This window comes from Triticum aestivum, chromosome 3B, assembly GCF_018294505.1.
Source record: "Triticum aestivum cultivar Chinese Spring chromosome 3B, IWGSC CS RefSeq v2.1, whole genome shotgun sequence".
In the NCBI taxonomy this organism is placed as follows: domain Eukaryota; kingdom Viridiplantae; phylum Streptophyta; class Magnoliopsida; order Poales; family Poaceae; genus Triticum; species Triticum aestivum.
This window is the reverse complement of record NC_057801.1, coordinates 70,069,649-70,081,827: the sequence shown is the minus strand read 5'-3', so window position 1 is coordinate 70,081,827 and position 12,179 is coordinate 70,069,649. Positions and strand designations below refer to the sequence as shown.

Genomic DNA, 12,179 nt, shown 5'->3' with positions numbered 1-12,179 from the left:
TGACCATTTATATTGGTCGTAATCTGGTAGAAATAAGGTCGTGAACCACTCTTGTGTGCTTTATGACCATTTGGTGTAAGGCAATTTCAGGGTTTGAGCCCTTCCAAGCGAAGCGGCCATGGATTTACAACCAATTTAGCTGGGGTCACTGAGAGAAGGTCACAAGTTGACATATTTCTTGTAGTGAGTGGCATTGTTCGAACCACCACTATAGTGAGTGACATCAAGTCACAAGCTACCACAATGGCGAAAAGCGAAGCAAGTACAAGGGGTCGAAGATGCATACTTTCCAGCCATTTCATTGAACACCTCGCCTACGGTGGAAGCAGCGCCGTTGAACGACATCATCGGGAAACATCTTGCCGGGGCGGAGGGAGTGGACAAAGGCGCTAGACTTTTCGTAGGAACGTTCTTGCGCTTCACGCCCGAAACCTTGCCTACCTTCTCCGTCGGCGGCCGGGCAGATCTCGCAGCAGCGGTGGCGCCCGACGCGCATGCCTTTCCGGCGGAGCCAGCCGGATTGTCGCCCTGCCGCTTGCGGGCAGTCGCGGTGGTGCCTTGGGCGACGACGAGGGCGACTTGACCAGCGACGAGATCCACTGGAGGGGATTGCGCGTGTGCAACCTCCACGGTGACGGGGGACGGCTAGGAGGCTTCCATGGCGGCGAAGAATGGCCAGGGAAGATGGAACAGAGCGGGCGGTGGCGGGGCAATGGCGGCCGCGTGGAAATTTCCCTCACGCCAAATCTCGCCGCGAATAGGGGGTGAGCTCGGGTGGGCCTCCGACCCCGTGAATCTAAAGGTTGAGGGGATCTTTTGCCACGCCCTGCAAAAATTTTTTCGGGTTGGACGCGTTTGCGGGGTTTGATCGGACATGATTTTTCACGTCGACCTGTATTTTGATGGTTATTTTGCAGGTCACGGCTTTATACGGGGTCTGCTGGAGATGCTCTAACTTAGAGCATCTCTAGCAGACCCCGCATATAGCCACGACCCCCATAATAATCGCCAAAATACGGGTCAGCGCGGAAAATCCTGCCAGACCAGACAACACAAACGCGTTCGACCCGTAAAATTTTTTGTGGGGCGCGGCAAAAGATCTCCCCCAACCTTTAGATTCACGGGGCGGGAGGCCGACCTGAGCTCGGCCCCTATCCGCAACGAGATTTAGCAGGAGGGACATTTCCGCGCGGCCGTTCCCGCTTCCCACCCCTCCGCTGCCATTGCCCCAGCCACTGGGCACTTCGGTGCTTCTTCCCTGACAGTTCTTTGCCGCCATGGATGACTCCTTGTCGTCCCCCGTCACCGTCGAGGTCGCCACGCTCAATCCCCTCCGGCGAATCTCGTTGCCGGCCATGTTGGCTCCGTCGTCGCCCAAGGCACCATTGCGCCTGCCCGCGAGCGGCAGGGCAACGTGGTCATGCAGGGTGTGACTCCGGCTGCCACCGCCGGGAAGGCCCGCGCTCCGGGCGCCAACGCCGCTGCGCGATCCCGGCCGGCGGCGGAGAAGGTCGCCAAGGTCTCGGGCGTAAAGCGGAAGAAGATTCCGGCTACAAATAGGTCGGCTCCTTCATCCACTCCCTCCGCCCCGTCAAGAGGTTCCCCGGCGATGACGCTCAACGGCGCTGCTTCCACCGCGAACGAGGTGTTTGACGAAATGGCCAGAAGGTATGCCTCTTCGGTCCCTTCAATTTTCTTTGCTTTTCGCCATTTGCGGCAGCTCGTGACTTGTTTGTCGCTCACTATAGCGGTGGCTCGAACAATGTCATTGCCGAGTTCATGAACTTATTGGACACCAACGCCGTTGACATCGATCAAGCCCCGTTCGCTGCATTCGATTACAATGAAACGGAGGGCGGCGTGGATGATCACGGTGGTGAAGAAGAATTGGAGGAGACAGATGAGGGGGCGTATGAGCAAGCGCAAGCAAGAAAAAACCAGAGATCAAAGAACTACACAATCTTGGAAGATCAAATCTTGATCAAGGCTTGGAGTGCAGTGTCTCTTGATGCTTGCACGGGTACGTCTTAAACCGCCAAGAGGTATTGGCAAAGGATCGAAGATCAATGGCAAAATATCCCAATAGGACTCCATGCACCTTTCGGTCACTCCAAGGGCGTTGGGACGTGACCAAGCCTATTTGCAGCTGTTGGGCAGCTTGCTTGGAACAAGTACGCAATGCACCTCCAAGTGAAACTGTGGAATCCGACTATGTGAGTTCCTTTTCACGTCCGCTGAAAACAAAGCCATGTCCAAGTTGCTTGCCGAAGAGAACAAGATCATTGACATTGAATCACAATGACATGAACGACCTCACTAGAGAATGACATGATATGGCAAGAAAAGATATCTTGAAGAGGAGAATGCTTGCGTCGGCCAGTGCGTGTTACAGTGTCGGAGATGTTTTCTCAACAAGTTTTGGAACCAATGTCGCCGATGCGTCCAGTGCACCAGCCGATGATTTTGGTGCCGAAGTTGGAACAAGTGCCAAAGGTGTACTCGGTGGTTGCGATGACCTCGATGGACTCGGTGACGCGGAGTGAAGATCGATCAAGACGATGCCAGACGTGGTCGTCACTTTTGCAAGACCACATTTTGTATTTGTCCTACAAAACTAAGCTTTTATTTGCGTGTGAACTGTGTTCTATTGTTTAAATTTGAACTCATTTGTTGGAATCAATGTCAAATTCGATAATTGATCGTCTTCGGTTTGCGGGTCGACGCGGCGGTGCCCGAGCAGACTCTGCATAGCCGATCCGCAAAAAACATATTCATCGAATATCTTTTTTAACGGGTCCGTTTTGCGGGGTCTAAGTGTGACCGCGCCCGCGCCGACCCACATATACCTTTTTCTGCAAACTGCAAAAGCCTTATGTGGGTTGCCGTTTTACGCGTCTGCTAGAGTTGCCATTACTCTCCACTGACCAGCCTCAGCCGCGTCGAGGGAGCCGGATCCCCTGACGTACGGCCGCCTGACGTTGGGCCATTGACGTGTGGGTCCGGATCCACACTCAGTGTGTGTGGGCCGTACTTCAGAGGAGCCTCGTCCCGCGTCGAGTAACATGATGCGTCCAACGGTAAAAAAGCCGCGTCGAGCAACAGGATGCGTGACATGCGTCCAACGGTACTTTCAGGCGAAGAAAAGAGTGTGTTACCACGATTTTCCGCCTTCGTGCTGAGCTTACGGTTTTCACCCACCATGCGTCCCCCGCTCCTCCCCCGCGTCGCCTCCGCCGCCTCCGCCTCCGCCACACCTCCTCGCCGCCAGCGCACCGTCAGGCCGCCGATGCCGTCCTCCCCTGCCCTCCTCTCCTCCACCCCACCGCCGGCCGCGCCCGTAGAAACCCCCAAGCCCGAGACCACCCAGCAGCACCCTCCTCCCGCCCGCCGCCGCCTAACCCTCGCCGACGAGGAGTGGCACCCGCTCCCCCTCTCTCTCGCCGAGCTCTCCCTTCCGCTCACCCTCCCCACCGGCCAGACCTTCCTCTGGCGCCGCACCTCCCTCTCCCCGCTCCGATTCACGGCCGCCGTGGGCCCGCACCTCGTCTCCCTCTCCCACCTCCCCGACGACGACCGCCTCGCCTTCCTCCTCCACAACGACGACCCCGCCTCCCCCTCCTCCTCCGTCGCCGCCGCCCGGGCCGCGCTGTGCGACTACCTGAACTCCGCCGTCCCCCTCGCCGACCTCTGGGTCCAGTTCACCGCCGCCGATGCGCGCTTCGCGGAGGTCGCGGCGCGGCTCGGCGGCGGCGGCGCCCGGGTGCTCAGGCAGGACCCGGTCGAGTGCCTGTTCCAGTTCCTCTGCTCCTCCAACAACAACATCGCGCGGATCGAGAAGATGGTCTGGACGCTGGCCGGATACGGGGAGCGGCTCGGAGAGGTCGGCGGCTTCGTCTTCCACCGGTTCCCCACTGTCGAGCGGCTCGCGCAGGTGTCCGAGCAGGAGCTTCGGGAGGCTGGGTTTGGGTACAGGTCCGTCAGTTCCTGCCTCGTGTGTATCTATCTTCTTAGTTATATACAATTTATGCTACGCTCTTAGCATTGGCAGTCCTTTGTGTTGAATTCAGCACGGCTAGTCTGGTTTTGTTGTAGCCTCATTGTCTTGAGATGAACTAATTGCTACTCCAGCTTGTGTTGTGGGGCACATGGTTCCATCTACTTGCTGTTAATTCAGTTATAGCCTTATAGGTAGTCCTTAATGTACTCTGTTTAGCATCCAGATATGTTCACCTGTCGTGTTTGTTGAGAAATGAAAATCCTGTGCTAAGGATGCTCATATCAGGGGGCTGATTATTCAGTAATTCAAGCGATGAAGAGTTGTATTCTTGTTTAGTGATGATGGTGGTGATGGTATTGATATCCTACTTCCTACTGTCTTACATGTATGAATGTACAGAAGAATCTCAGTATCACATTTGTCTAATTGTGTACATAAATTTCAACTGTGGGAAAACAACCTCACGCATACAATTACTGATTGTAGATAGATTGTCCGAATCATATCTCATTTATGAGTATCTGTTGTTTATGCAGCATTACTAGATACTTGTACTAAACTGATTTGAGAAAATTTTCTGTTCCTACGAATGCGCAGGGCAAAGTATGTTGTTGGCACAGCTAGAAAATTGATGGCCAAGCCTGGTGGAGGTGCAAAATGGCTTGCCTTGCTGCGTGACAGGGAACTTCCGGAGGTAATTGAGGGTCTTTGTACCCTGCCAGGTGTTGGTCCAAAAGTTGCAGCCTGCATTGCTCTGTTCTCTCTTGATAAGAATCAGGCTATTCCTGTTGACACACATGTCTGGAAGGTATGCTATGTCTGGTTAACCATTGTACTCTTGCTGTAAAAATGGCTTAATCTGATGTGCCTTTCCACACTCTTTGTCCATTCTCACAAAATTAGGTGCTTTTGATGGGCTGGTTTTAGTTATGATAGTCCTTTTCTGTTGGTTAGCAACAAGTTGAATGCTTCGCCTACATGAATTGTAAGAGTTTGGACCATGTTAACATGTTATACATTTCCTAAGCTAATCATGCTTAAATTTCATGGGTGATGGATGTACCAATACCAAATTGTTATATTGTCGGGAAATAAAATTTTCATCCTTTGAAATGGGTGAAGTAACCAATCACCACTGAAAGTTATACAAAATGGACGTTCTGTTCAGAAATGACAACAGCTTGTGTGGTATCAAAAAATACATTTGAACCTTAAGGATGCAGTGTCAAGAAAGATTCTCTGGATATGTTCTATATGATCTGAAAGCCTATTTTGTTTGAGTCTTCAAGCCCTAACCATGTGGATTTTACACAGGTTGCTACACGATATATGTTGCCTGAGCTAGCTGACAAGAGCCTGACTCCAAAACTGAGCATTGTTGTCGCCGATGCATTTGTAGCCAAATTTGGCGAGTATGCTGGTTGGGCGCAGAATGTTCTCTTTATCGGCCAACTACCTGCTAAAAAACTTGTGGCCACCGAAGTTACCAGTGACACCGCGAAACCTACCAAGAGGAAACGTGCGAAGATGGTTGAAATACAGGCATGAGAGAGCATGGATAGCAACTGTAGCAAGGTTTGCCTTTTTTTCTCGTTGTCTTTTGGGACCATGGTGTTCGTTCACTAATTTTTGTATTGTGTATTAGCTTTTGCAGGAAAATGTTGGAGAATGTCAGAGCAGGTCAGCGCATGGATTACCGGAAATCCTGTTGAAACAAAGTTCTGAGAAATGTTTTGAGCCACCCAACGCTATCCTCTGAAAATGATGGCAGCTATCATCCGGTAGAACTTGTTGGAAGGTTCTTTTTTCTTTCCAAGTAGAGTAATCATTAGTACTTGACCAAATTAACATTTGACATTCCATTCACATCTTCTGATGACGGATAGCATGAGTAATCGTCCCTATCTTAATTTTGGAAGAGGAAGGCTATCGTAGTGTGTGATTGTCTACTGCGTCCTATATAAAAGGGGGGGTGTAGAGGCTATTATTATATTGTTAGCCAAATGGCGGTGAGGAATTTTGAACACTTGTGTTGTAAATCATGTAGTTTCCCTTGAAAACTGATCTCCATTCATGTACTTGATTCAACATGGTTTAACATGTTGTATATGTTCTTAGATAATGGGATTGAGATCTCTGAATCTGATCAGAACGAGAGTTCATATTCGATGCGATTTGTGAATCTGATACGATTGCAGGTATGGGATCAGGTGTGAATATGATTTTGACCAGCGCCCAATTTGAATTATGTGGTCTATCTATCCTCTCCCAAGCAACGATTACGGTTCCTTTGCTTCAACGAGTGCGGGAGATTCATTCATTTTGCCCCTTTAGATATGATTTTGTCCTCGTATTTTGCTAGGGAGTAGCAAACATTAAAATATCTCACTACCTTTCAAGCAAAACACAATAATAGCAAACTTTCAAATATTGAAGCAACAATCAAAATCTAAATATGTCATGACTTAAAAAGTATATATGGTTTGCAATAAATATTTCTTGGGTCATGAAAATACGAGGACAACAAGTGGTGGAGATGGATATCTAAAATGGAAATTTTAGTGTCGAGAGCATTTATCAAAATATGACTCGAGGCATCTCTTCTCTACTTACTCATCTCGCCTCCTCAGTTCCCGAAGCAAAAAAGTGTCGAATTCATGCTCTATGGTATGATTTATATAGATGTATACACGGACGAGTATCCGTAGCAGAATTGTGACATCGTAACCATTATTACCTTATATAATGACAATGACTGGAGTTGTAGGTGTTGAGTGGTTGAGTGGTTTCGCTTGTGTTGATGTTCGCCTAGCTCAAAATTTTTTTGTACATTATCCCATTCCTTCTATAAAAATATTGTACGCCTTTGGCGTACTTTAAAAAACAAATGACAGTGACCCTTGGATTATGGCTTGAGAATATCATCTTTGTCAGATGATAAGCCACGTTTTGATATTGCAACATGGAATAGCTAGATGGGTATTAAAATTAGAATAACATGCCACATTGGGCTAGAAGTCTTAAGTAGGATTCACAACTTTATCGATTATTACATCTCTTAGCACTTGAGCTCCAGCTAGCCATACTAGATAGATGGTCATACAAGCATTCAGGAAATACATAGCTTTAGATTATATGATGTTCATTAATTCCAGCCCCCACATGTGCCTTCTAGGTCACATATATCATTGTCATATTCCGCAATTCACCATATGTGTAGTTGTAGTAGTCCTCGGCTGGGTACCCTTCTCCTCACCTATTCAAATTCACCAATATGGATTGCTCTAAGTGAGAGGGGATTAATATCAAGAAACAACAACAATAATACTTTTCCAAGAGATGTAAAGACTATTTACATGTTCAGAAAAAATATAGTAATCCAGAATTATTCTTGTGAGAGCATGTACAAGAAATATCCAATGGGTCAAAACATAATACACATATTAAGAAAATGACATCATTTTTTATAAACCGACTACATGATATTTGAATTGATTATTACTATCAAGATATATCTGTGAAGAAAAATGTTGAATGTAAACTTCCAAATGCACCTATCGTAATACTATTTCAGAAATAAGATGGTTTCACAATATTCTCTTAGTGTGGTCGTTACCAGTTTCCAACAGCTAGAAAACCCATGCAAAAAGATCAACTGAGAGACACCAATAGTTATGGTTCTTCCCCTTTTCTAGTCCAAGTGTTGCCCAGTATAAGAAATTACATCACCATAAGATTACCACACAGACTAAGAAACGGACAAGAAATGTATTCTTATATATCTAGTCCATACTTGACCAAGGAACACGAACTAAAAGTAACTAGAATGAATGTCAAAAAATAAAAATTATTTGGATTACTGTAGTTTGTGCAATGTAGATAGTGAGGTATTACCTGCAGTATAGAAATTTCTATAGGGATAAATGACTGGGTGACGTAGATTAGTTCTTACAGAAATATCTCTGATTTGCATAGAATCAAGTTGGAGCATGAACGTGCTAGTCATCGTAGACAGAACAATCACATTTGTGTCCTCATCATACCCCACCAAAAGTATCCACATGTGACCACTAAGCATCGGCTCCGGAAACAACCCATCCAATGGAGCAACTTTCTTCAAAAACTCCCAGCCAACAACACCATCACGGTTGGATTTCCTCTCCCATAATTTGATTGTAAAATTAGACACAATGGCGAGACCAAGTCCATTATCCTCTGTCCGTAAGAGATGATAAGAAAACTCGGCATGTCCATTATGTGTGTCTGCTGGCTTCTCAATCATACCAAGACTCTGCCTTTCAAAATCATGCACAAGGACTTCACCTCCAACAAGCAACCAGTAAAGTACATTTCCAATCAGGATGCTGGGTCTCAGGGGAGAAATTACTTTCTTGGTCACCACAGAGACAATATCTCCCCATACACCAGATGTTGATTCATAGACGCATGCTGAAGCATCTGTGTCTCTGTTGAAGATCAAGACAAATTTGAATGGGTTCGAGAAGCAATCACCGTGCACATGCCCATCTTCGACATTAGTGCACAACACAGTGCTATTCCAACACTTCCATTTGTCTCCATTGAGCCCTGGTGGCATTGTCAAATGGTTGTGTTGTTGACCAGTGAGTGGATCCCACACAATCAAACCTGTTGGCATGGGGGAATTGAGTGACATTTCAAATAGGACGGCGAGGCCATGGCGGCATCCCATGAAGCGCAACCGCTTGGATGGGTTGTGGCTGTGCGGCACGAGAAAGTGACCAGCAGGGATGCGGTCAGGCGAGTCAAGGACGGAAGTGAAGACGGTCGTTTTAGTGATTAAACACCTTGCGAAGAAGCCAAGCAGAGGTGGTTTCCTGTGATGCTTGCGAAAGCGACAGAGGAACTTGTGGTTGGAGAGGATGCTGCGCCAGCACGGGCAGACAAGGGAGGCGCGCGGGAGGGAGGATGGTTGTGGAGAGAGGCGGATGAGGATCTCTTGGAGAAGGTCCTCATCATCGAGCGGTAGCACCGGTGAGGAAGCGAGGCGGCTCATAATTGAGCCAGAAATCCCCTCAGCCAATTTGGATCTAGGGTTCCTAAAATTAAAGAGAAGAAGTGAATCATCAATAAATAAAACTGAAATTGGGGAAGTTGGATCTCAGGGAGAAGCTAGGAAAAATCAGGGGCACTCACCGTTTCTCATGGAGGAGCTGCGCCATAGGGTCACTAGGAGGGGCGAATGTGGGCGGATGCTTGGTAGAGTTAGAGATGCACACGCTGAGAGAGAGAGAGAGAGAGAGAGAGAGAGAGATGATACTGAAAAACTGGCATCTTGCGAATATGCCTTTTTTAGTAGGTCACACCTTTTGAGATACAACTAGTCGATCAGTGTGTGGGAGTGACCTGATCCAGTGGAGGTTTTATTTCGACTATACGGCCCGTTGTGCCATGAAGCATGTGCCATTAAACTGAAATTTATTTGCTTAGCAATGCCTTCCTTTCTTATCCATTGTTTTTTTTTAAATTTTAATGCCAGCAACATTGTTTATACAAATGGTTGAATACATTTTTTTATGTGGTAGATAATGGAGAGAGATAGCTCTTTGATTGTATCACTAAGCCACTTGTATGATATCGCGTGGGCGGATGATGACCCACAAGTATAAGGGATCAATCGCAGTCCTTTCGATAAGTAGTAAACGTTCTCGAGGGAATTGGAGTCATCACCACAAGTATGATGCTGACAACACATGATAGACATGGCTCTTTAATTGTTCACTAAGCCACTTGTATGATATCGCGTAGGCGGATGATGAGCCACAAGTATAGGGGATCAATCCTAGTCCTTTTGATAAGTAAGAGTGCCAAACCCAACGAGGAGTAGAAGGAAATGACAAGCGGTTTTCAGCAAGGTATTGTCTGCAAGCACTAAAATGTTCGGTAACAGATAGTTTGATAGCAAAATAATTTGTAACGAGAAATAAGTAGTAACGGTAACAAAGGTGAAGAAAGGTATCCCAATACTTTTTGTAGCAAAGGACAGTCCGGAACGGTCTCTTATAATAAGCAAAGCGTTCTTAAGGACACACGGGAATTTTATCTAGTCACTTCCATCATGTTTATTTGATTCACGTTCGTTATTTTGATAATTTGACATGTGGGTGGACCAGTGCTTGGGTGATGTTCTTACTTGAACAAGCCTCCCACTTATGATTACCCCCTCTTGCAAGCATCCGCAACTACGAAATAAGAATTAAGATAAATATAACCACAACATTAAACATATGATCCAAATCAGCCCCTTACGAAATAGCGCATAAACTAGGATTTAAGCTTCTGTCACTCTAGCAACCCATCATCTAATAACTAATCCAAAATGCCTTCCCTTAGGCCCAAATATGGTGAAGTGTCATGTAGTCGACATTCACATGACACCACTAAAGGAAGCAACAACATACATATCATCAAAATATCGAACAAATACGAAATTCACATGATTACTTATGTCAAGACTTCTCCCATGTCCTCAACAATAAAAGTAACTACTCACAAATCATATTCATGCTCAAGATCAGAGGGTATTGAATAGCATCAAGGATCTTAACATATAATCTTCCACCAAATAAACCAACTAGCATCAACTACAAGATGTAATAAACACTACTAGCAACCCCAGGTACCAATCTGAGGTTTTGAGACAAAGATTGAATACAAGAGATGAACTAGGGTTTGAGATGAGATGATGCTGGTGAAGATATTGATGAAGATTGGTCCTCCCATGATGAGAGGATTGTTGGTGATGACGATGCCTTCGATTTCCCCCTCCCAGAGGGAAGTTTCCCCGCCGGAATTGCTCCGCCGAAGAGCAAAAGTGCTCCTGCCCAGGTTCCACCTCGAGATGGCGGCGCTTCTTCCCGAAACCCTTCTTCTGATCTTTTCTAGGTCAAATGGCACCACATAGGAGAAGATGGGCCCCGGAGGCCTGCTAGGGGCACCACCACAAGCTCAGGAGGCGCGCCCTGGGGGGTAGAGTGTGCCCCCAGGCTTGTCGCTGCCTGGTGGGTCCCCCTCTGGTATTTCTTTCGCCAGTAATTTTAGTATATTCCAGAATAATTCTCCGTCAATTTTCAGCTCATTTGAAGTTGTTCAGAAAAAGTGCCTCCGATGTAGCCCTTTCTAATCCAAAATTCCAGCTGCCGGCAATCTCCCTCTTCATGTGAAACTTGCAAAATAAGAGAGAAAAGGCATAAGAATTGTATTATAAGGTGAAATAACAGTCCATAATGCGATAAATATCAACATGAAAACGTGATGCAAAATGGACGTATCAGCGGAGCCAATAAAGTACACATCCCCACTCAGGTTATTGCGTACACTCGTGCCACCATCGTGCTTCCCCACTCCGGTTATCACAATGATGATTAATGGGAGTGAGCTCCCCGTTGTCACGACCTTAAGTTATAGTGTTCTCCACTAATCTCTATTGCAATGACAGGACGAAGGGAGAATATGACTGTCACCACCTACCCTCCACAACCAGCTTGTTCACCAACATGACTTGCCTTGAGTCCACAAGTGGCTAATGTTGCACGAGCTTTCTTCACAACACCATGACACAATCAACGCAATACATATAAAGAAAATGATTGAATCGCTTATTCAACAAAGTACTAATCATGCAAGGATTCATCCAATTCCTCAAGAACTAGTACAACTACTCAAACATAGGAGAGGGAGATGGAAAGTTACAAGCCGACGTGAAGCCAGTTGAGGAGAGGGGCATGGCGGCGCTGGCGGTGAAGACCGCACCAGCCCAAAGGCCGATGCCCGTGGTGGAGGCACCCCTTCTTCTTCCTCATGGCTTGGCCCTTCTCTTCTATATGGAGGTGGTCTTGGAGGAACAATGGATATGGATGATGGCTGCATGGATGAATGAATAAGGAGGTGAGTGGAGGCGCCTAAGGTTGGAGGTGCTTATATGAAGGCCTCTCGGTGTCTCCTCCGTTGATGTGGTCATCCAAGGGCTCAAGATGAGCCTTATCTTCTCGCAATCCCATCATTATGATCCAAGGATCCCATGGGAACAATTGGGGCAAATCGATGCAAAATCCCGTCTGGAAGAGCAACTTTCGGAACTGTGTGCACGTCATATGATTGGTGAAACGACCGGCCGCGGTCGCATGAAACGTCGTCTTTTGTT

General features: G+C 47.0%; 2 protein-coding genes across 4 annotated transcripts; one reads left to right on the top strand and one right to left on the bottom strand.

The window, feature by feature from the left end:
* Positions 1-3,147: 3,147 nt before the first annotated feature.
* Positions 3,148-6,146, top strand: LOC123068636 (N-glycosylase/DNA lyase OGG1). Of its 2 annotated transcripts, none has more exons than XM_044491247.1 (4): positions 3,148-3,972; positions 4,595-4,805; positions 5,312-5,572; positions 5,652-6,146. In XM_044491247.1, the coding sequence occupies exons 1-3, from the start codon at positions 3,200-3,202 to the stop codon at positions 5,543-5,545; spliced, it is 1,218 nt and encodes a 405-aa protein (XP_044347182.1). In that variant the 5' UTR covers positions 3,148-3,199; the 3' UTR covers positions 5,546-5,572; positions 5,652-6,146. The 2 variants fall into 2 exon arrangements, with proteins under 2 accessions (XP_044347182.1, XP_044347181.1); XM_044491246.1 differs by having other exon boundaries at positions 5,643-6,146.
* An 814-nt stretch (positions 6,147-6,960) lies between these two features.
* LOC123068637 (uncharacterized) lies at positions 6,961-9,361 on the bottom strand. Of its 2 annotated transcripts, none has more exons than XM_044491248.1 (3): positions 9,173-9,361; positions 7,892-9,075; positions 6,961-7,253 (listed from the first exon to the last, which is right to left on the bottom strand). In XM_044491248.1, the coding sequence occupies exons 1-3, from the start codon at positions 9,196-9,198 to the stop codon at positions 7,189-7,191; spliced, it is 1,275 nt and encodes a 424-aa protein (XP_044347183.1). In that variant the 5' UTR covers positions 9,199-9,361; the 3' UTR covers positions 6,961-7,188. The 2 variants fall into 2 exon arrangements, with proteins under 2 accessions (XP_044347183.1, XP_044347184.1); XM_044491249.1 differs by having other exon boundaries at positions 7,950-9,075; positions 9,173-9,236.
* Between the last annotated feature and the right edge of the window lie 2,818 nt (positions 9,362-12,179).